Source organism: Apis florea, unplaced genomic scaffold (genome assembly GCF_048593485.1).
Source record: "Apis florea isolate Af1SG1 unplaced genomic scaffold, ASM4859348v1 contig_2293_pilon, whole genome shotgun sequence".
Classification (NCBI taxonomy): domain Eukaryota; kingdom Metazoa; phylum Arthropoda; class Insecta; order Hymenoptera; family Apidae; genus Apis; species Apis florea.
Window position 1 is genome coordinate 1,710,862 of NW_028256554.1, and position 24,372 is coordinate 1,735,233.

At 49.2% G+C, this 24,372-nt stretch overlaps 1 protein-coding gene across 10 annotated transcripts in view; it reads left to right on the forward strand.

Moving 5' to 3' along the window:
- Positions 1-23,886, forward strand: part of Tmtc2 (Transmembrane O-mannosyltransferase targeting cadherins 2) — a 119,092-nt gene extending 95,206 nt beyond the window's left edge. For 2 of the 10 annotated variants that reach the window (XM_086903877.1, XM_086903880.1), the window contains 4 exons: positions 2,204-2,448; positions 4,765-4,841; positions 20,460-20,600; positions 23,318-23,886. In XM_086903877.1, coding sequence (XP_086760003.1) covers positions 2,204-2,448; positions 4,765-4,841; positions 20,460-20,600; positions 23,318-23,864 — 1,010 coding nt within the window. In that variant the 3' untranslated portion in view covers positions 23,865-23,886. Of the gene's footprint in view, positions 1-2,203; positions 2,449-4,764; positions 4,842-20,392; positions 20,601-22,341; positions 22,428-23,317 lie in introns of those variants that run through there. The other 8 variants (XM_086903879.1, XM_086903882.1, XM_086903878.1 and 5 more) reach the window with 8 other exon arrangements.
- Positions 23,887-24,372: the final 486 nt, after the last annotated feature.

Below are 24,372 nucleotides of genomic sequence, written 5' to 3' on the forward strand. Positions count from 1 at the left end.
TATTTCTTATTTATTGTTCACCACTGCCATAACCAACCAACAATATATATATATATATATATATATTGAGAAAGATGGGATGGATGGTACGCGCATCGATTCGGCCCACTCGAATGATTTAAAGTAGCACACTGTTACGCAATATCTTAAAACGTCGCAGCGGCGGGAGGAAACTAGTTCCGATACTGGTGATGGATTAGGCGGAGAATTGCGGCGGGCGTTTCCTTCCCCGAATAGACGACGAGGTCGTTAGCCGTTTCTCTACGCGCACGCCATTTTCTCACGGCGGATAGCACCGAAAAGTTGATCCGGGTTAGTCACGTCGTTGTATCTCGACGAGGGGGGGGCCGGGTATCGATTACTCATTACCGCTTTTGGAAAAGTCGTGCTTCTCGTCCTTCGATTCGAGATCCAGGGCGAAACGAGTTTCAGGGGGGTGTGCGAATTTTAGAAACGGACATCCGCTCTCGATTACCCTCGATTTACGCGAAACCTCAAAGGATCTAGCAAGAGATATCGACATCGATCGCTAGAGGAAAAATAGAGGATAGGGGGAAAGCACATGGGGGGATTTGGTTAGGATCCAAATCGGCCGTTAATGAAAATCTTCCTCCTGCCTTTATAACCGCGCGACTCGAGGGTAAACGTCTTAGTACAGGCTCGTAATATCGGGATTAACACTCGCGAATAATGATATATACGTATCGGGAAGAGGAGGGTCGGAGAGTTAAACGCGACGAAATTGGAAGATCGAGTCGAGGTGGAAGATCCGAGGGAAAAAGAGCGAGTGAGAGATCAGGAATTGGAAATCCGTCGTTGGAAATCTGGAAGAAGCGGATTGCCTCGAATTAAGAAAGATTCCCTTTATCGATCCACGGGGGGAGATTCGTCTCCTTCGTCTCTTTCTTCGCCTCTCCCTGGAACCACCCCTTCTCGTTCCTTTTCCCCACGAGCGTAAGGGATCACGTTTCCGCGGAGGATGACAATAAAAGTGGAAATAAACTTTTTAATACGTTTCACTTTGGCCTGGTTGCTCGGTGACGCGGGCCACGCGGGGATTCAACCGCGCTGCAAGGATGCCTCTCGCCTCCCACCCCTAACTTGAAATTTTTAATTAAAGTCATAGCCGACCGCGGCTTTTTGTCCGCCTCTTGGATACCCTCCCCCTTTGCGCCGCCAGCCCATTGTCGCCGCGGATCGTTTAACGGCTACAACGGCCTGTACTATTAAATTTACAGGAAGTAAAGGAGAAGAAAAGAAAAAAAGAAAAGAAAAGAGAAAAGAAGAGGAGGAAAGATCAATGGATGGTTCCTCGAGAAACTTTTGGAATTCCTTCGCGGAGACGTTTTCGTTTGAAATTAAAACCCTAAAGGAGGAAAGAAACGGATGGAAATTAGGCTAAGTTAATCTTCGTCCTCCTGCGCTGTAACGAACGGTTTCTCCGCGTCGTTTCGTACGGCAGGCCGTGAGTTTCGCACGATATTTAGTAATTAGCCGGGGGGAAGGAATAGCCTATAGGGGGAGCGCGCGACAAAAGGCGGGAATTCGCGCGGAGTTAACCCGATTCGCAGCCTCCTCGACTCATAAAACCCGTTCCGGGGGCGAGCCAATGCCGCTTTAAATAGAAGCGGACAGAGGCGAGGAGGCGAGTGGCCGGGTAGCTATGAATGTCTGGATTTACGTTAAAGACTGACCTCCCTCCTCCATCCCAATTTCTAAAGAAATCCTCGGTCGCGAAAAAATCTGCTTCCCCAAGTATTCGCGGAATCGAGCGAAAAACCGGATCTTGTTATGATTTCGCCAGTTTCTTAAATTAAGCGATTCAAACGGGACTTTGTGTCGTTCTCCCTCATATTCCCTGTACTTTCATCCCTCGCTTTCTCTCCCCTCGCCGTGTATAACACACAACTGTGTACGATTCTCAATAACTCAATACGCTTTCAAAATAGAGAATTTCGTAACTCGAGGATCACATATAAAAGATAAAAATCTCCTCCACCAGATCTTTCTCTCGATTCTCGCGAAAGGCGCGAGAAAGGAAGGAGAAATAATGGTACGTCTCTGGCTGGTAAATTGGGAATGAGAAATGGAAAAACCGGGGTTCGATTTATATAAATTCATGGCCGATGGAGCGGAAGAGAGAGAGAGAAAGGGAGCGTAATCCAACCAAAGGTCTGATGATCCTTATCGTTTGTCTTTGCAGAGGCTTACGTGAATCTGGGCGCGGCGCTGGCCTCGGTCGGACGTGGAACGGAAGCGGCTGCGGTTTTGCGGGCCGGCGCATCCTTGGATGGTTCCGGGCTCAAGGACAAGAGGGCTCACGAGGCGGCGAGGGTGCAGGCTCTCCTTCAATTAGGCGCCCTCTACGCCGATCAGGGCAGATTACAAAGGGCCCTGTCCGCGTACAGAGAGGCACTTCACGCCCTCCCGGATCACTATCCACCTCAGGTCAGTTCGCCTCATTTCCCGCCGCCGATTCACGCGGGCCTGCGACCGGTCACGAACAACCACGATCCACTTTGACGGATCCCTCTCTCCCCTCGAGAATTCGATTCGTCCAAGACAACGGATACCTGCGCATCCAATCTCATTCCCCGCGAAATTACGCGGCTTCGAATTATCCGACCGGATGCAGGAACATCCTAGATACGTGGAATGCAATCGAGTAAACCGAGGATCAACCCCCCGACCGAGATTATCCGTTCCAAGATTATCCTCGCTAGACGGAGAGAGAGAGAGAGAGAGAGAGAGAGAGATGGAAACTCGAGGGTGTCGAGGCAGCTTCGTTAAAATCGTGATTTTATGTTTCGATCATAACCTTTACCTTCTTCGTTAAATCGTATTAGTAGCCTACGGTAACCGTTGTTTGCTCGTATGAATTGCAATTTTCGTAATTATTACCCGATGTTGGTAAAACGCGAAGGGGATATATCGGATATATCGGCTGATTAAATTCGTCGGGTATCGATCGCCAAAGTTTCGCGTTCCAATCGTGTTATCGTGTGCCGTCACGTTTTTCGGACAGAAGACAAGACGAGTTCTCGAGAAGCGCCAAAGTAATTAACGTTTCATCGACGCGTGCCGGGATGAGAAGGAGGGGGAAGGAAAAAATGGGGGGTGGAGGCGCAGCATCCGCTTCCACGGATGCGGTTGTTTTGCATCAACAACAGAGGAGGAAGGAAGGAAGGAAGGAAGGAGGAAGCGTCCCGCAAATATGATTTTCAGTCGCGTCGTAAACCAAAATTAAAAATTTTAAGCTCGTCGTAATCCTCCCCCCTTTTTCGCTCGCATTTCCCTTCGCGTATCCCCCTCTTTCCTTTCTTTCTTTCTTTCTCTCTCTTTTTTTTCTCCTACAACGAAAGAACCGCGTCGCGTTCAACTCTCAATTTTCATTTAATCTCCCGCGTATTTCCGCGCGAAAGCCTCGCAGCCGACCGCGACGTTTCTTCGAACGCGTATTTTTCCCCGCCGTGGTGGCGAGAAACCGTGTCGTATATCGAAAATAATATACACGAAGTTGCATTACAGTTATACAAATAGAGAGTTAGGTTTCAATTCTCCGTGCTTACGAATTAATACGCGATGAATTTGCATCGAGCTGCAACGACTTGGCTGCGTTGAACACTTACGGGACGAAATGGCGTAGGTGCTCGTAACTGCGTCCTATATATATATCTCGTATAAAATTCTTGCTCTGTCGGTCCGATCGATAAATCCAACGCGTAGCCGTACAACCATAGTTTCGAGGAGCGTGGAGGAAGAGGAGCCGCGTTGATTTATGTCACGGTAAATTACAGAATTATTCCATATCTTAATGGCCCTTTGCCACTCTCTAGCTAGCTACGGAGCAACCCTTCCGAGCTTCTTGGTTAGCACGCGAAATCAATCGAAAAGTGATTCTCCCCGAGCTTTCCTTTCACCGCTGCTCGCTGCTCCGTCACAGCTCTTAATTGCTTTCCAACGATCAACGATGCTTGTCCTGTTGTGCGCCGCATTATCGCCCTTCGCGAAACTTTCCCCTCTCACTCCAAGTCGAACGATATCCTCGAGCGATCGGCCATTTTATCCGAGGAGTGGAAACTCGACGCGACTCCAACTTTTTCGGACGATGGCGCGACAACAAGGAGCGAACGGAACGGCAGAGAGTTCGGGGTGGAGGCAAGTTTGCATTTTTACGAGACGCCCTCCCACCCCCATTCGAGCGTGTATAACGGCGGTGCTTTCCACGCGGCGTCGTGTTCGCGTTTTGTTCACCCGCGTCGTTCGTTCACCCGTGCAATTCCTGCACGACAATTTATACGAAAAGTATTTTCCACCTTTTCCACGCCACAGACGTTGCTTCCCCTCGCGCGAGGAATCGTCTCGCAAATGTCGGCCATCTAACTATCGGCCAGGATTCGCGGCGCGTACTTCCGGTTGGGCAAAAATTCCCTCTACGCGTCTCAAAGCGGCGACGAAACGGGGGAAAGAATTCCCGTCGTAAATAAATTCCATCCCCGATTTCCACGGGCGGAAAAATTTCCTGCCCTTCGAGGATCCCGACCGATCCCGGGATTTAACGGATGTTTAACGGATTCCAAACCGTAACCTCGTGAAAATCGTGTTAGAATTCGGATTACTTCCATACGCGTGGAGGAATTTCCACGAGTACGTTGCGGCCCCCTTCCTTTATCCTGGAATCATCATCGGTGATAATTCTAGCCGAACCTAACGAGGAGAGCGGCCCTCGATCGATCGTAACGAAATTTCATCCGTGAATTTCAGAACGGAAACGAAGAGAGGAAAGAAGAAAGGAAAGGGAACCAGGGAAAACGAGGCGAAGAGGAAAGCAGGAAGGGAAGGTCGAGAAGGATTAATAATTTTCGTTAATCCATCGATATTTCTGTTGCTCGTTAATTTTCACGCGGGCAAAATCGAGGCGACTTCGAAGCAATTCGATTTGAATTTATCGCGAGTCGAAATTTTCAAGAAACGGCGAGACCCTTTTCATTATTCATTTAGGAAGGGACGGAGGGAGGAGGGTAGGGCCAGTTTTATCGCGTGCACGCTACATTACCCGTCATCCATACCTCCCCTCCCCTCCTCCCTCGATCGCACGGGAACTTTTCTCCTCCGCCCAGAGGTTTGGATCCGTCTAATTGATTAAACCCTTCTCACCGATTCCCGGGGAATCCGAAATATTCGATATCGGGTAAAATTGAAATTCCTCCGCCCGCCCTCTCCTCCTTTTTGCATCCTCCCCTTAATCCTCGATCGAGGATCCACTCGGCCGAAATCATTTCGTCCCGCCGAAATTGCGACGAAGAATCCGATTCCGGTCACCTCGAGCCGAGAGAATTGCGAAAATCGGTCACTTTCGGCAACGGAACGAAAGATAGAATCGCGTTTGTAATCGAGTTTGCGCGAAATTATGGAGGGGGAGGAAAGAGTTGAGAATCGAAAGGTTGAGAATCGGATGGACGGAGAGTCGCGCGACTTGGAAATCTTGGGACGACGAGAGAGGGAGGCATCGCGAAAGAGAGACTGGACTGCTGGGCCGTGTGATAACGTCGTCGAGGATTTGGGATTCACGGTCGTTCGGCCGGCGAGATACCCGAATCGTAACTTTAAATTGGCCGGGCCGAGATATCGGTGGCTCGCGCTCGAGCAGCGTCCACTTTTTCCCTCCTCCTCCCGGCTCGAGTTATTATACCGAGAAAAAGTCGACCCGGGCCACCGTAACTCGAACCCTATACCCTGTTCGGGGGTTAATCGTATCGAACCGTTTCGACTCCCGATTCGAACAATTTAGGAACGGGGTGGAAAACGTAAACGCGCCGGGATCGAGATTCACATTCGTTATCTCGAGTGTACCAGCTCGGCGAGAGGAGAGTGGAATCTATTGTGGGACGGATAAAAATGGGGACAGGTAAAAATTGAATTCGCGACAAATGATCGGTGGGCGTTACTCGTTTCAACGATTTATCGATAGATAGATACGCGGGGAAAAAAGGGAGAAGAGAAAATAAAGAGGAAATCGGGGCGCGCTTTCTTCGTCACGCGACTTCGAGCTCGAGTTACACGTGTTAACGCGCGATACGACGCGATCACGTGACCGCCGCCATTAAACCCGTACCGATCTCGGCCCTGAAATTTACGTATCTCCTTCCATTTCGACAAAGGGATGGCAACGCGTCACGTGGGCTGCGGTTGGAGACGTTAAACGCCGGCTGCTCCTCCATAACTCATTGCCGCGATTTAATTTATCACCGTTATTCGTTCGCGCTTAGCCAGGCCAATTAGCCGTCCCGCTTTAACTCATCCCGCGATTTATTATTCGTCTTACGTTCAACACGTCGGTCGTGTTGGAAAAGTTGGAGAATTATTTAACACCGAGTATCTATCCGGCCGGGGAGGAGACTCCCTCTCCTCTAATGAACGTCAAAAATTTCGAGCTTCGATGTTCGAGGCAACCGGTGGTAATTTAACCCGCGGCCTCGTTCGCGACAACTGAATTACGTCCCGTAATCGAATCGGAATCGCGGAAGAAAGAAACGAGGAAGAAGAAGAAGAAGAAGAAGAAGAGGCGCTTGTTCCTCGAGAGAGGGGGACAAAGAAAGCGAGAGGGGGAGATGGAATCGTTACGGAATCGGGTTGGTGGTGTTTTCACGGCCGAGAAACGGAGAAGGGGATGGCTGATCCTTTTGGTCGACAAACGTGGACGACAATCGCGGATCGTGATAATGAGACAATGGAGTGGGTGGGCTCTCGCGCAGACACCAACTATCGAGCGCGGTTTCTGGAACCAGAAACAGAGAAGAGAGCCCCGACGACCCTCGACGAGCGGCTGCTCCGCTATCTATTATGCGCTCGTGCACTCGTAATTATGCGCCTCGCTTCTCGGGGATCGCAAAGAATTCGCGACGATGCAGAGACAGAGCCCCCGCTGCTATGCGCCCCGTCGTCGTTCACCCACCTTCGTTCCCCACCTCGCGAGATTTCCTTTCATTTCGCCACCTCCCTTTCCCCTCGTCGGATAATAAATGTCACGGAACCCGGCCTTCCATCGCATCCACCACCGCCACCCTCCGACATTAGGAGCGAACGGTTATTATCTCTCGCCGAGTTTATCGCGCCGTGCATCGATCGATACGGTGTTCAATTAGCGGCGCAGCTGGCTCCTCGTACGTGAAGAGATCTCGATGTGAGAAATCGATGAGGAAAGAAAGAGGGAGCAAAAATCTGCAACGATCAAATGTTCTTTCTATCCTATAATTATTACTACTACTTTCTGAAACGATTGAATAATTAATTCGTTCGTCTTCGTTCGATCGATCTCGATTCTTTGCGACGCGTGGATAAAATTTCGACGTGTCGTTTCATTCGCACGTTAATAACGTTATCAATGATTAGGAGCAAAAAGCCGCGAGTAATTCGACCAAGTTTCCGAAAAGTTCCGATCTGCCGGACAAAGAGAGAGAGAGAGAGAGAGAGAAAGAGAAGAATTAATAACCGGAAAGTTTCACCCCTTTTTCATTTACCCTCGCAGCGTGTAGCCCGATATCCCGCGAGGCATGGAACGGTGCGTGACACGCCTCGATTTCGTTAATCAACCGACCATCCTCGCCGTTTCTCTCTCTCTCTCTCTCTCTCTCTCCGTCCCCCTTTTCTTGATCGTTCAATAAAAACCGAAGTGAGAATCATTATCGTTGTCCGTCTTCGCTTATTTTCTCCCTCGGCCATCCCTCGAAAATTCCACGTTACACTTCGATGCCGGAAACTTTGATCAAACTCCGTGAAAAAAGGGATCTACAAATAACTCGAAAATTGCGATTAATCGCTTCGGGCTTAAACAGGCTTAAAGAGAAATTTTTCGCAGGGATTGTTTATCGATTATTTTTCTTACTTTTCCTTTTTTTTTTTTTTTTTAAGAAGATTAAATTTTTAAGAAACATGTATCGTACGAAAGTAATAATAATCGAATAATCGATATCGACTTCGAACGAGAATATATGCACGACTTTCCGAGATAACGTGGTTCGGAGTTTTATATATATATATATATACCACATTCGATTGATCATTCAGACAGTTAATTAATTAAAGATAACACAGATTCTTATTCCATCGAAACAGAATTGAAACGTACGTGGTGGAAGACGATTTCGAACCTTGAAACGTTTCCTTTCTTCTCTATCTGAAATTCGGCGTATTCCGCAACAATCTGTAAATTCAATTTCGACCAAAAAATATATCGATAGATGATCGACCGATCATTTCGAGATTTCTCGAGATCATTTTCTTATTTTCGAGCGTACGAAGATGCGTCCAAGCCTCCCTTCCCCCCCATCGACTGCTCCTTTTGTCCGAAAAAAGGAGAGGGGCCGTCTCGTTTTATATGTCGTTTTAATAACAGAGGGTCGCTTTGTGCCACGCTGTTTGAGTGGCTAATTAGGTGCTTGCAACCCTCCGGCCGGCACACACAATGCCGCTCGAGGTAATTTCGCGGCCCCTTCCACTTTCCATCTCTCCCGGCCACCCTTCTTCGTACACCATCTTCCTTCCAACGACGTCTACACCCTCCAATCTTTCCTTCCCCCTGTGTATCCCTCGTTTCGACGTAGCTGCTCATGGACAGCTAACCTCTCTCCCCTCCCAATTTCACCACTCTTTTCGATATTTTCGCTCGGCCGCGTTATCGGCTCGCGCAGATTCTCTTTCGATCGCGAGATTCGCTTTCTTTCGACTTTTTCGTTCGACGCGTGAATCGACGATCATAGCAGAGAGCGTAAACGTTGATACGAGCGTGCGTTGGAGAAGGAGAAAAATCAGAAGGTTATTCCTTTCTTTTTCCCTTCTTTTTTTTTTTTTTTTTTTTTCCTCTCCCACTCTCACGGGACGACGGCGTGGAGGAGACGTCTTTGAGAGGTCGGCCAGACTCCGAAATGGTGAAATCGAACGTCACGTTCGTGGTGCTCGCGTTTTCGAACACTTGGAGGGTTACCCTGGGGAGCGAGACCGGAGCCAGGGAGTATTCGTACCCGTGCTATAATAGAGTCGATAATGTTCCATTCCGACGGCCTTCTTTCCCCTCCCCCCCCCTCCTTCTCCCTCCAGCCTGATGGAGTTTCCCGTTCCCTGGAGGCGGTTCTTCGCTAGATTCACACAGCTTTATAAACCGAAACCAGATCCAAAAGTACTTACTTGCTCGAAGGGAAGGGAAAAAAAAAAAAAAAAAAAAAAAAAGGAAGTAAGGGAAACGCGGCGATGAAATTTCTAACCGGGGGTTGATTAAATCCGGTGCCGGATTAACGAGAAGAGTCGATCTTGATTTTCTTTTTTTTTTTTTTTTTTATCGCGAAGCGTGCAACTCGGTGCAAGAGCACTTCTCGCCCTCCCTCCCTTCCTCCGGTGAATGGAAATGATAACGCGGGGATATTCGTTTCGCAAAAATTTCGAAAAAAAAACGATTCGATCGAGCATCCGCGAATTCGATCCACCGCCGAGAGACGACGAATTCCATCGCTGCGAATTTTCATGCTGCGAAACGTTGTACACGGGTGGGGGGAGGGAAAAAATATCGCGATTATCGTTCGCGTTTTTCACGGTAAGCGAGAAACTCTGCACGAATAATCGATGCGCCGGTAATTAACGAGGAGAGGCACAATCGAGCCCCGACCGGTGAAAACGCGTCACGGCCGCTTCCGATTCACCTGGCGAAAATATATGAAACGAATGTAACGCGAGAAGCGATTTCGGGGGGGGGGGAAGCGATTCGAACGCGCTCTCAAACACGTGTTTACACGTGTTTGCGTCAAATTGCGAATACCGTAAAGCTATATAAACGTAAACACACGTATGAATTTGCACGGAGTTTGTCGGTGAATTAAACATTGTTGAATGTCCGGGAGCGTCGAGAACGAATATTTTTCTAACGAAAAAATTTTTTTTTCCGTTTCTCTCTCTTTCTCTCTCTCCTGTAAAAAAAATAGTTTTCGCGAGAACGACGTTTTATCGACAATATTCAACCGTCTAACCATCTTCTTCTTCTTCTTCTTCTTCTTCTTCTTCTTCCTCCTCCTCCTCCTCTTTCTTTTCTTCTTCGAAAAGTCAATTTCGAGCAGCTGCTTTTAAATTACACGGCCCATTTCCAGTCGCCAGTCGAGTCGAGGCGAGCTACGCCGAGGTGGACCGTACCCCCGTTTTCTGTCAGCAATTTTAATTTTAACGCCAACCATTCTCCCAACAGCTCTCTCTCTCTCTTCTCTCCCTCCACGTAGCAGCGCACTTTAATCTTCCAGAAGAACCGTCCATTGTGCCGTCCCTCAGCCGCATTTTTATCCCTTTCTCCTTCCTTCCCCCCCCCCCTGCAAGCGGAGGTTTCTCGCGGCGTAGCAAGTTTTCCCGCGCGCCAGATCGCGCGGGAAGAAAGGGGGACGACGAGGCCGTTTCGCGGCCACTCGCTCGAATTAAACACTTTTCCTTTTTTCGTTCGCTCCCTTTGTTCGTTCCAGCACGGATACCAACCGTGATACCAACTGTACGGTTCGAGAGAAACTCGGTCGGCCTTCCTTTTGGAGAACGACAGCGGGCCAGAAGGAAGAGAAACTTTTGAGAGCGCGCGCGACATTCAAAGAGTCTCGCCGTTCACGCCGCCGCCCTCGTTTCATCTTCTCTCCTTGATTACCCGCCGCGGTTCCACGCGCGGCGAATCACTCACGCCCAGTCTTTTTAAGTAATGAAATCCTCGTAGCATGGGAGGGGGGGGCAATGCCTTCCTTCCTTCCTTCCTTCCTTCCCTTCTTCAAGACGCTTATTACGGCCGTACCTCCCTTTCATTCGCGGACTTCTTCTCCACCGTTCTCCAAATTCAAGCTGGGGGGAAACCCAGGAAGGGAATAATACGAGCTTCGTTTAAACGGGCGGCTCGAATCCTTATCGAGGCAGAAAGGATCCGGCCTGCTTTCGTTCGTACAACGTTCGGGGTGAGAGGAGTTTATGTTTGATAAAAGTTGAAGGTTCGGTCGATCGAGGAGTTCGGTGTCGTAACTTCACGTCCGTAGAATTATTCGCACAAGATAGATAGATAGATAGATAGGATAGGATGGGTAACAGGTGTAGCAACGTTGGAACATGCGCGTCATCGTACGGAAAGAAAGAGCAACTCTCGTATTTTCCACTCTTACCCCACGATCACCTGATCGAGACCCCCTTCCAAAGCTAATTCGATCGAGACGAGACGAAGCAACCGCTGCGAAAAGTTACTCGACTCTTCGAGTTTTTTTTTTTTTTTTTTTTTCTTCCCTCTCGATGGAAAAAAATTCGCACGCTCGAGTCGAGCGTCACGTGGCGAACGAGGGAAGGAAAGATTGTCGGGCTATCGTCTTGCGGATTAGTTTACCCGTCGAAACGACGTAAAAATAATCGGCCTTGGTTCCCGTACGATATTTTCCCGGCCCCGTAAAACTATAATTTCGTTCCCTTTCGTTCCTCTCTCTCTCTCTCTCTCTCTTCGTTCTTTCCTTCTTCTCCTCCCCGGTCGGGTCTTCAAACTGAAAACAATTCCGAGCGATTCAATTTCCTTGGCCGTGCAATTGAACCAACGAGAGGGAGATAAAAATCATCCCGGAGCAACCGGAGGAAATTTAATTTCACGGGGGATGGGGAGGGAGGAAACGATGTTCAAAGTAGTATCGCGATACTTAAGAGGAATGCTCGTGGTGGAGAAAAATCTCAGGGAGGGGAGGAAGAAACGAAATCGTTGTTTGCAAAATCGAACGGATGATATTCGAGGGAGAGGTTCTCGTATCGAATTCGCCACTTTCCTTTGTGCGTCCGGTCATCGGTCGCAACTTCCTTCGAAACGTTTAAAACCCGATATCTCTCCTCCTTCTCGACGACCTCACGTTTTCTCTTCTTTTCTCCTTTCCATTCGTCCAATCCCGTCCAAATTGTGCGAACACTTTTCGGTTTCGGTTTTCGATCGGACACCTTGGATCGGCGGAAGGAAATCTCGACGAATCTGGGGGGGAGAGGTTCTCAAGAGTTCATTTACGTATATATATTCTCATTCGAGAGAGGGAACCGTTTCGTTTCATCGATTTCTCGTCAAGGGATAGAGAAGTCTGATCGAAGAGGAAGCGAAAGAAAGAAAGAAAGAAAGAAAGAAAGTGGCCTCGATCGGGTGGCGGGGTTCGTGCGAAAATGAAGGCGGGGAAGGAAGAAGGGAAGGAAGGAAGGAAGGAGTGGCGAGGGCAAAGGTTTCTCGGAACCCGGAGAAATTTAGTTCCCGAAACGAGGGTCTAATCGGTGGTGCGATATCTCTCAGGACTTTACGACGTCGTCCGCGTGGAAGGGCGCGCATACAGCGTATATAGAAAGCCGCAAGAGAGAGAGAGAGAGAGAGAGAGAGAGAGACGGGCATGTTGGGAGACAAAAGGAGAGGAGGAGGTGGAATGGCGCACGTACACAAAGGCAGAGGGGAGGTGGACGAATCCCAGAAAGCGTATAGGTGTGCGGAGGGTAAAACATCACCGGCAAGATTACAGCGGAGTTTCGCCAGTTTCCCGATGTTTTATCGCGATGACCTCCCCGGGTTTCTCCCCAACAGCAGAGTCCAGAGGTTGGCCGCCCGTTCGCGTGGAAAATCGGGCGAAACTTTGGAATAATACGGTAAGGAGAGGCGTCGCCCTCTTCCCATCCGCCCTCTATCCACACCACGAAGAACACGATTATCCGTGATTCTCGTTCCTCGATTCGGGCGGGAATCTCGTGTACGGATCCTTTTCCTCTCCGAGCAGAGACGGATGAAAGTTTGGAAACGTTGGGCTGGCAATCTTTCGATCGACCATCGATTAAGCAAAGTAAGGCCCTTTCCCCATTTCCGTTCTCTTCTCGCAACGACCGCAGATTTTCTTCTCGAGATCTAGATTCCCTTTCTCGCTACTCCTCTAGTCTCGGGAATGATTTACGAGCAGAACTGATAATTACTTTGGTTGCGTTAATTTTCGAGTCTGATTAAAACGTCGCGTTGAATCGGATAACGGGTAGGATAAACGGGTTGGAAAAAATCCTCTGCCCGCTGCAGATAGCTCCCCCGCTTCCCATCTTCGTATCCGCCGCCTAATCGAGATTCTTCCCCGAGAATTTTTTAAGTGGATTCCCGGTTTCCGGTGGGAACGGTTTCCAAAAAAGTTTCGGCCGTTTCTCGCACCGCCACGTCTCGCTACGTTCGTATAATTCGGGAAACGTCGTTTTTCAAACGGCCGGAGATAAAAAAACGAAAGAGAAAAGAAAGAGGGAAAGAAAGAAAAAAGAGAGAGAGAGAGAGGGAAAAATAGAAAGCATAGCACGGACTGGAATTTCGAAAGACGATCGACGAGAGATTAATCGAACGGCCTGCTATTCGGACGAGTGCTCGCAAATATAATCGAATTTTTACTCCACGATTTTCACTCTTATTCGCCAAATTTTTAGATCGCGGTGACGACACGCGAGATTTAACCAATAATAAATTATAAGTGAAATTGCCGTTCGAATTATCGATCGATAATCGGATCGGAATAGGGGGGAATCGAGGGTCATTTTAGAGACGAATCGAGCGTCCATCTCGCCTCCGATTCGACATAATTTAACGAGCGGTTAAGTGCAGCGACGGGGAAGAAGAAAGTTCCATCCAAAGACGCAAAGATCCTTTTAGCCGGGGAAGACAGAACTTTTAACTACTGGCCGGGTCTCGTTGTTTTTTCCCCATCCGCTCTTTCTTTTTCACCCGTTAGCTTTACAACGCGAAACTAGACGCAATAAACATTCTATTGCCCCGGCGGCCTCGTTATCTTTCCTCCTTTTTTTCCTTCTCTCTCTCTCTCTCTCTCTCTCTCCTCCTCCTCCTTTTGCCAACTCGTGGCCGTAAATACTTCCACTTTAATAAAAATTCGAGCTGACTCCGAAATAAAACTTCGACAAACGTGGCGGTATTAGTTATCGAGTTTGCTCTCGCGTCCTTCCTCCCCGCTTCTCTCTCGCCTCCACGTTATGGCCCCCTGATATCAACTTATTTCCGCAGTTAGCCCTCGATCCCCGCCCTTTGCCTTTTTCCCCCCTACTCCCAATCTCTCCTCCTCTCTGCTAATTCCTCCCTCCCAAGAATGTGTAACCAAGAATCGATCGACAACTTTTTTCTTTTCCTTTTTTTTTTTTTTTTTTTTTCCATCCGTATCGAGAGGGATCTCGATCGACGATCTCTCCTCTCCCCGCGCATCGTGGCCCGGCACACAATAGTAATTTAAACAATCGGCGATAGATACGGTGGCACGGGGACACCCGTGAATCGTAAAATACGCACCGAGCGAGACAACGAATTTCCATTTGTCCCCCCGGGGAGATCCTCCGCGATTCGATATTACGCGACCATAATACGAAACGAGTAATGCGGCTGGAATTAAAGCACGATCCGCCTCCCTCCTCCTCCGCCACGTCAATCGGATTGCAGACAGAAATTAATCCATTCTCTACGCGCTCTCCTAATCAGTCGTCTGATTGTTCGTTTCGTCCAAGGATCGATCGATCGCGATCCTTCTCCTCCGAGAAGGAGGAGGAGGAGGAGGAGAGCGTTCTCGATTATAGGGATAATACAAAATATCGGATAGGAAAAAACTCGAGAAACGATTCTCTCTCTCTCTCTCTCTCTCTCTCTCTCTCCCTTTTGATCCGATATTATATTTTCTCTCGTTTCTAAAAAACCAGGAACGAGAGCACGGATTAATAAATTTTGAATCATCTCTCTCTCTCTCTCTCTTTGCCGGTCGAACTGTTTTCGAGCAACGGCGCGAACCGTTTGCGTCTGACCGCCGCGTATTTATCTAATGTAAATTTAATACAAGCCGACGAATTCGAAATAATTTTCGAAAGTTTCGCCCGGTTTACCCAGCTGTGGCCGAGAAGAGGGAGAGAGGGTTTGATCAATTTTCCCTTTCCGCGAATATTGTTTACTCTAGTCGAGCGTGTGCAACCACGCGAGCGCGCGTGCCTCGGCTAACGCGAATTTAATGCAACTCCGGTGCGGAATTAATTCGCAAATTACCATATAGGCGGTCACCCGCCGGGCCGCGTTTTCCTCGCCGTGGAAACGCCTCGACCAACGCCTCGAAAATCCGTTCCAACCCTTCGAAACATCTCCTCCTCCTGTTTCAACGGCGAAAGAAGCGAAGGCCACGAGAATTTAACGACGATCGAGGATATTCCCTATGATTCGACGAGAATTTGTTCGATATTAAACGTATTTCGAGGCGAGCAACGATCGTTTTAAAAGAGAGAGAGGGTTGGGAAGAGTTGTTTGTTACGAACTCTTGGAGGAAATTGAGGCGATTAGCGGGAGGAGGGAAACACTGTCCGCGATTAAATCGATCGAGAGCCGACGATGGGAGAAAAACGGGCGTCATTAGCGGGCAGGAAGGGAATCGTCTTTCTATGACAACGCCAGACCGTACGTTTCTTTGACGACGGACGGCAAAAAAATATCGCGATTAATCGTCGGCCGTGTTCGGCCCGCTCCCAATTTTTATCCAAGTGTCGAGCAATTTCGAAAACGTCGCGGTTTGTCCCCCTTTTTCCACGGCCTGTGAAAACTTTCCCGCGTGATGAAAAATATATATATCATCGCAATGAGAGCCGCGTTTCATCGAGCGCAAAAAATTCGATCGATGTCGGAAATTTCTCTCGCCTTCCTTGGGTCATTCTTGATCAATCGCTATATATTTCGATATATATCTCCTCAAATCTTTGCCAAGGATTAAAAAAAGAAATCGATCGATTATAGACGAACAACGGTTTTCAACGGTTTTCGGTTTTCGGTCGAAATTGGCCGAAACGAAGCGGAAAACTCTCGGCCACCGCGGGAGATTAAAACTCGAAGAGGAGGAGGAGGAGGCCGTCTCCCGATTGGGGCCGCGCTCCCGACAGAGAGAGAAAGCTACGGGGGGATGAAGGGAGGGGAAAGGAGTGAAAAAAAAATATTATTTCACCCCGGCGCTCGACCGGCCGCATGCACGCGTCGTTACCCGCATACGTGTCGGGAATATATCTTAATCCGTTGAAGCCCCGGCCTGAATATTTATGCGAGTTGCCGTTTGCGTTGTAAATCGCCACAACCTCCCCCTTCTCTCTCTCCCCCCTCCTCCCTCCCTCTCCCTCCTCCCCCGCGTCACCTTTGTATTTTCGCCAAACGCGTTACCGCTAATTGAAATCGTTCCTCCAGGATCGTTTTTCTCCTCGACCGGGGGAGGGGGAGGATCGTTTTTTCCCACCACTCCCTCCACTCAAACCCATCCCAATCATCGATGGAAAATTCGCAGTATTTTTCGAGCAGTAAATACGTACGTGCATGCATACCGCGGATAGAATCGAATCTTTTCCTTTTGGAAATGGGAAAACGGGCAACGACCATGGATCTCGATTTAGCCTCGTGCCCGCAGATATGACGAGGGGTGGGAAGGGGTGTGCGTCTTTCTCTCTCTTTCCCTCTCTCAAGTTTCCATCCGATCTTTCGACCGCAGATAGGACGGGATGAGGAGAAGCAGGCGTAAATCAAGGGCAAGGGTTGAAGGGATTCGAAACGCGAGCCCCCAATTCAACCCAATTATTCCGAGCGATTGGGTTCCCTTGCGTTTTCCCTTTCACTTTCCCTCCCTCGTTTCCTCTCTTCCCTCCTTTCGCTCGCCTAATTGGCCCTTCCACCGTTCTAATTGTTTGTCCCTCCTCCCCACCTTTCTCGAGGTGATGACGACGAAAACGTGACGCATCAACGTTTGAGCGAAACGAGGTTCCAACTTGGCCGATCGAAACGACCATCCTTTCTTCGATGGATCATCTCGAAACATCATCACGTCTCGAACATGGTCCGTTTAAATCGTCGCTGTCGACGGGGAATGAAGTTTTGATCGTCAACGAAGAGTTAACTCATTTCCATATATCTTGTAAGCGATAATTAATTTTCGTCGCGGGCTTTTAACACACCGAGCAAAGTGGAAAAATTAATTATTAGAATCTCGAAGAAAGTAAAAATACTTTAAGGGATAAATTTATTTAAAATTAGTAGGCAACATTTATTCCCAGTTTATAATTAACCAGTTTCGTCCGTGCATAATCTCGCATCTGGTTAACTCGCGTTTGAATTATTCGAGTAACTTATCGAACTAACTTTATTCTTAACTCGAACCGTTAACATTTTGCCCATCTCTCGCGAGATGACGTATCCGAACTGGAAAATCCTCCTCTCCCTTGTCGGATTTCCTCCCCTTTTCTCCTTTTTCTTTTCCCTTTTTTTTTTTCTTTTCCTCTTTTTTACTAGGCTCTCCCCTCTCTCGGTATGCATATTCGGAGAGGAAAGGTTTCGAGGTTTCCCTTTGCCAGCCAGCCGTTTAGAAATTTTCGCCGGGGATATATCTTTCGAAGACGGAGAAATCCGTTAAATCATGGGGGCGAAAATTTTTCCACGAATTTTGTAGTAACTTTTTAGTAAAGTTTTGTCAAAATTCACGACGAGCAATGCGAACGAGCAGGGTGGAATCAACGAATCGAGTTACATAATCAATGGACGATGGCCGTTTGATTTAAAATTAGAATTTTAGTCGCGACTCGGCGAAATTACCGATTCATCCGATACGAAAAGATTCAGAGAGCTCGCGTAAATTATTGAGAGGAGATTTTCCAAGATCTAAATATCTTGGAGGAGGGCGGTCGTCACGTTCGATCCCGTCGTGTTCGTGGGGAAGAGGCGGCGAAGAAACGCGCTTGATTAATTATTCCGGGGCGAGGAGTCGACAATTCGGCTTTGGCGACGAATCTGAAAATTTCAAGGAAAATGTTCTGTTAATTTGGCCGGCTGACGGCCCCCGCGCTTAATCGGGTTCTCCGGGCTTGATTAACTATTCATCCTCAACGAGCGGACGACGTTATAACGCTTTCCTTTCGTCCCGATATCGCTCGGTTGGCTAATGAAAAAGAAAAGAAGAAGAAGAAAGAAAAGGAAATAAAGGAAGAAGGGAAGGGAGGAAGGAATGGAGGAGTCGTGGAAAACGGTGGTAAACTCGGAAAGGCTCGGGCCGGAAAAATAGGCAGATTTTTACTCGGTTATTCCCCTAATTTTTCCCCGAAGAAACAGCCCACTCGAGGGGGAACAATGAACATCGAACGACGCATCGCCTCTCTCGCTCTCCACTGCCTCGCCCCTTTTTTGTTCCAACCAACGTCCGTAACCCGTATTTTCAACGGAATCGTGGCGTTGAATGCGCGTTCCCTCGTTGCCAACCGGATATTCTTGCGTACAAATAAAAGCGCGTGGCGTTCTCGAGAGCCTCGGCTTTTCCGAGGCCGCCGAGGAAACCGGTGGCATCGATTTTTTTTTTCTTCTTCTCTTTTCTCCTTTCCTTTCCACCGCCGTAACCGCGCAACACAGCTATTCGACACGCCTTCCACGATTGCGAGAAAAAGAAAAGGAAAGGAGAGAGGGAAAAAAAAAAAAAAGGAAAAATATCGTCGACTAAACGATTAAACCGTCGTCGATTCGTTTGAACGTATGATACAAAGAGAGAGAGAGAGAGAGAGACGTAAACGCGGTTAAAGGAATTCGTTCGAATTCGTTCGTTCGATCTCTCGCGAGAACAACGAGGGGAGCGGCGTCGATGACGTGGAGCATGCAAAAGAACACGCGTCTTGCGGGGGGAGGAGAGGGTATCCCGCGGCTGAAAGCGGCGCCACCGTAATACTCTCTCCAAAAGTAGTCCAAGTGAATAATGACTCCGTACAATGGAGTTTCGAGACCTTTCTCTCTCTCTCTCTCTCTCTCCCTCTCTCTTTGTCTTTCTCTTTGCGCAACAAGGGCTTAAACTTTGCACGAGGGCGCGCAATCTTGCCGCCCGTATTTACCTTTCTCGAGCACATTACCGACTCGCGTACGAATTTTCGCGGTTTCGCCCGGCTTCTTTAAAGTTTTCGACCGGTCCGACACCGGAAATGGAAATTATTCATGCGCCGGCGTCGTTACGATTTCGCTGAAGGAATCGCGAGAGAGACAGAGAGAGGAGGGAGATACACGTACGCGTGTAGCGTGTGTTAAGGCGTGGCAAGATTTATAAAGCGTTGGAAAATTGGTTCGAGCGAGTCCCATCTCGAAGGGAGAGGTTCACTTTCTCCGATTCTCGAATCGCTTTCGAGTTTCTCGAGCGTAACGGCGAGATACTTGGTTCCCGCTGCGCGTATCCGAGAGCAGTGTTTTAAAAAAAAAAAAAAAAAAAAAAAAGGAAAAGAAAAACCAAGTCGCTCCTTTTAAGGAACGCTCTCCTTCAATCGTCGAGAACTTGGCAGAAATTCTCTCTCTCTCCCTTTTTACTGGAGGGTAACGCTAAGTGCGGGCAAAATTTCAACCCGAACCTCGATGAAAGTCGATTCGGCTTCGAATCGATTCGACCGGATTCAATTTGATCCGGCGAGGCGTCGAATAAAAGGAGCCCGGGGCCTCGTGGAGAGCCCGGATCGTGAACGATAAATCATCGTGGAGGATGTGAACGGCGAGGAAGCGTCGTTGATCGAATTCTTATGAATCGCGCGATTCTTGCCCGGGCTGATACAGATTACCCTCGCCTCGATCGGATACCGGAGAGTATTTCTACCAGAGATCCATCGAATCACGGTCCAATCGGGTCCTCCTCCGATCCGAGTTAGTCGGAGATATTCGACCTCGTTTCCAAACCTCTCTCTCTCTCTCTCGCCATTTGTCTTTCACCACCGGTGAGAAAGACTTTCTCTCTCTCTCTCCCTTCGCTTATTCGAGGCCGCGCGCGCACCGACCCGACACGAACGAAATCATAAAAGTTTTAGCCTACAACTCGGTGACTCGGGAGCTCAGGAAAGAAGCTTTTCGGTGTTAGTCGTTCCGTAACGCTTCCAGTCGTTTGTGTTCCCATCTTGTTCTCGTCTATACGTGTCCCTCCAACCCCTCCAAGCTACGTGTTCTTTGCTACGAGTGTGGAGGACGACGTGTTTCACACGCGCGAGTAGGTGTGTGTGCGCCGGTCGGTCCTCCGTCGGCCATTAGCAGCAGCCGTCGGTCCTGAAAATCAGAAAACTTCTCGAAACTGATTCCATCCATCCCCCCCCCCTCTCTCTCTCTCTCTCACTCTCTCTGCCTCTCGAACCAATTACCTCGCGGATTTATCGCACCCGGCCCCGATATTAATCGCGCCTTCGACGCCGTTCGTTAAGCGCGCCATTGATTCTCTTTCTTTTTTTCTAGAGTTCCCCTTTTTCAGCACACGCTTGGGAATTTTGAATTTCGCGCGAGAATTATTCACCGTGACGATTATTCTGGATCGTTGAAAGTTCGATCTTTCGTATAATATATGATTTCGAATGATAGGGATGCGACGAGGAGGAGGGTTGTAGAGTAGGAGCCTCGTCTGACCCTGATCGACCCTGTTTTACAGAGCGTTTACAATCTGCTGGGGGAAACTCTGTCGAGGCTGCAACAGTACGCGGAGGCGGAAAGGTGGTTCCAGGCGAGTTTGGCCAGCCAGCCTGACCACGTGCCGGCCCACATCACTTACGGGAAACTTTTGGCCCGAAACGTAAGTAGTTGCCAGTTTTAGATCGGTTCTCTTTCATCGGAGCGCGGATCCAGTTTCCCAAGTTAACCGCGGCCCGGCCGAATATCGTTCAACGCGGAAATTTCGGACACGATCGCATCCTCTTCCCTCCTTCCCCTCCTCCAAGGATTCGATGGAAAAACGATGGTGGGGAGAAACGGCCAACTTTTCGATCGTCATCGCTGATCGAGTCGAAGAAACTCGATCCCATCTTCTCGAGTCGTTTCCACGCTCGGTTGCAAAGTAACTGTTACTTTTTTCCCCTCCCTCCTCCCCCTCCCCACCCCCCATCTTTTAAAAAACGTGATAAATATCCAATCGCCGTTAGAGCGAAAAATCAGAGAGAGAGAGAGAGAGAGAGAGGGAAAAGATAAATGGTAACGAAAGTTGCCCGGTTCGAATGGTATGAAACGATATATAAAACGAGGGAACCGGGATTGCAGGGTTCTCGTTCGCCGAGTCTGACCACGTAGCGACCCACATCACTTAGCAAACCTTCGACTCGGCACGTAAGTAGTTAGTACTATTTCTCGAGAAGCGTGTGGCGGTGGCGCCACGTATCGGCCGAGCGTAGGCCGGCACACGCTCTCTGACCCATTAAAAGTGGGAACCCCGGCAAAGGGAAACAACGCGCGGTTAAGCTGATTCTGCTCGATCCACTGGCCGGATTCCGTGTTCCTTCGATCGTTGACCGGAAACCGGTATTTCTCCTGAAAACGTATCTAACACGATCACCGAGCCGGAGAGAGAGAGAGAGAGAGAGAGAGAGAGAGAGATAATCGAAACGCGCCACTCCCTCCTCTCCGAGCGGGGCTTTCACTTTTGCATATCGCGCTTCGATGATCAATTGATACGGCGATATCGCGCTCGATCGATCGTTCGTCCGTCTTTGATCGAATTTCTCGTCTTTCGGCGCGATTACATCGAATAATCGATTAATACCATCCTTCTCCGGGGGGACGCATTAACGGTAATGTGTAATATAGTTGATTGCTTGCCATGATAATATTACCGAATTGCCAATTTTCCATTAGCCCTCTACCTACCGTCCCCGTGAAATAACTTTAAATTGATTGCGCGTAAATGAAATAGATTTACGGGGTGATGAAGCTCCATTTCATTTTTTTTTTTTTTTTTTTTTCCCTTTCCATTTAATCCTTTAACGCATCAACGCCAACGAAGCCGATGATGTATTATCACATTTGATCCTAAATCTCCAATATATAATATAAGGCTATTTCTGAGGCTTTATATTACTTTTCTATCGATAACGCTGACAAACGAAACGAAAATTTCCGCAAAGGCGAAAATTGCTCGAGATTCCCGCAAACATTCGTGGAACATTCCGGAATTCAGTTTGCGAAAAAAAGTTTGCGAATTACGATGCACGCCACTGGGGTCGATGTAAAATCAATAGGCGAGTAAACGATGTAATTGCACGTTTGACCGATAAATGTCGACTTTGTATCGCGGCGCCGCCGGTGAATTTTCATCGGTTCCCGTGCCACCCGAACCGTATCGAAATTCCATTTCCATCTTTCACGCGGTCTCCTCCTCCTCCTCCTCCTATTCTGTGCGCCAAGCGAAACGGAATCCTCTGTTTCTCGTTGCCCCTAATCGCATCGGGATAAATTTCGTTACGCCCGGTATACCGCTCTCCCCCCCCCGTCCGGATCCAACGCTTCGATCACTGATCCTCCTTTCTTCTCGTTTCTTTCCACAGTCGAGCCGCGTGCTGGAGGCCGAGAGATGGTTCCTGAGAGCCCGTAGATTGGCGCCGGACGACTCGAGCGTGCACCATCATTACGGTACGTATAATCGCAAGTTTTCATCGATCGGGATCGTGAATTGGATAACGAAACGAAACGAAATTTTCGCGTCCCCTGTTGTAACATTTCCTTGGAAAACGGTTTCGATTCGGAGGGGAGGGGAGGCTTGTTGATTTATCGAGGCAAAAGAAAATCGAAGTGTACATATTAATTTTGTTTGTTTTTCCTCGAACGAGCTTCTTCTCATCTTCTTCTCACGAATGGAGGAGAAGAGCTCTAAATACCGGTGTAACATTTTTCTCGGGAGTGGAAGCTGATCGAAAAAAAAAAAAAAAAAGGGAAGACGAGGGAAAAATGCGGATGTGGAGGAGGGAGCCGGAAAGAAGATCGACGGGTATTGAAATTCCGGAAAAGGAATTCCTCGCGATTCCTGCTGCTCGTCGCAGTGTCGACTCGTGTCGTTTCATCCCTCCCCCACCCTCCCGCTCGCGCTTACCACCACCCCCCCTCCTTCCCCTCTCCGTTTCACCGCATTTCTCAAACCCGATCTCGGTTTGGCAAGAAGACCAACCACCCCGCTTTTTCACCATTTCTTTCTTTCGAATATCCGTCTCCGCGGAGAGGCGGATGGCGGCCAACGGCCAATCGGTCGAGACCCGATTCCTCGCGGTCAGGATTAATCTGCTCCACGCTACGGAGAATCTCGCGTTTGGAGATTTTTCAAGCGCAAAAAAATTCGCAACCGCGGTTCATCTCTCTTAGCTGGGCACGCGTCATTAGGCGCGGAGGAAAATTTATACCCTCCACGAAATCTTGGTGCTTCCTTTCACGTCCCCCTTCGCGCCCTTCCTTTTTTTAATCGTCTTCGAATAATATCGAAAGAGAGCGTAGCAGTTTCGAATTTCTGATTCGAGATTGGTGACTTCGCAGGACTGTTCCTGACGTCCCAGGGCCGACTGTCGGAGGCCGCCGAGGAGCAGCTCCGCGCCGCGGAGCTTTCCAGATCGGATTACGAGCTGTCGATGGCCGCCGCGTCCGCGCTTCGGCAAGCGGGGCGGCTGGAGGACGCGGAGGTGTGGTACAGGCACGCGGCGAGGCTGAGGCCGCACGAGGCGAGGAGCCACACGAACCTGGGCGCGATCCTCCACCTGAACGGGAAATACAAGCAGGCGGCTGCGGCGTACAGCGAGGCGTTGAGGCTGCAGCCGGGCGACGCGACCACCATCATGAACCTGCACAAATTGGCGGCGATCCTCGCGTGACCACCCCGACGCCGCCCCACCACGCGACCACCCCACGAGACGAACACCACGGTATCTCCCCACCCACCCACCCGATCTTCCTCCCGATATTCGTTTGTATCCGTCGACGGGCGCGCCGACGCCCCCGCGGGGCAAAACCACCCGTCATCCCCCGGGGGGACCTCGACGCGCCCCTCGACCCGTATCGCCTGCTATATATCGTATGTAAAGAATAAAGCTTCCTTTATTTTTCTCTAATCTCTAAGCGTCGTTCTTTGCTTCCCTCCACCCACCCTTTCCTCTCCTCTCCAATTGTAGAAGAAGAAGAAGGACGGTAAAAGCGGGCGGATTTTCTCACCCCCTGGCTGGTGTGGAAGCTCCATTAATATCGAATCTATTTGCACGACGACGACGACGACGACGACGACGAAGACGCCGACTGGAATATTTAAGTTTACACTTTAAATCACACCCCCGGAGCGGTGGGAAGAAGCCTAGGGCGGGAGGGTGAAAAAGACGGATGAGGGTAATACCGGGCTGAGAAAGGTAGACTCGCGGTGTCGTGGGGGGTCAAGCTGGGAAGGAGAAGAGGGAAAGGAAGAGAACGAAGCCACCTGTCGCTCCCTAACGGAGACAGTCTCGACAAACACTCGACAGGTGCCGCGGCGCGGTTACCGCTACCTTTATTCCGCGAAGAACTCGCTTCGTTATCTTTAAAGCGGAACTCGTCGAGCCGACCGCTTC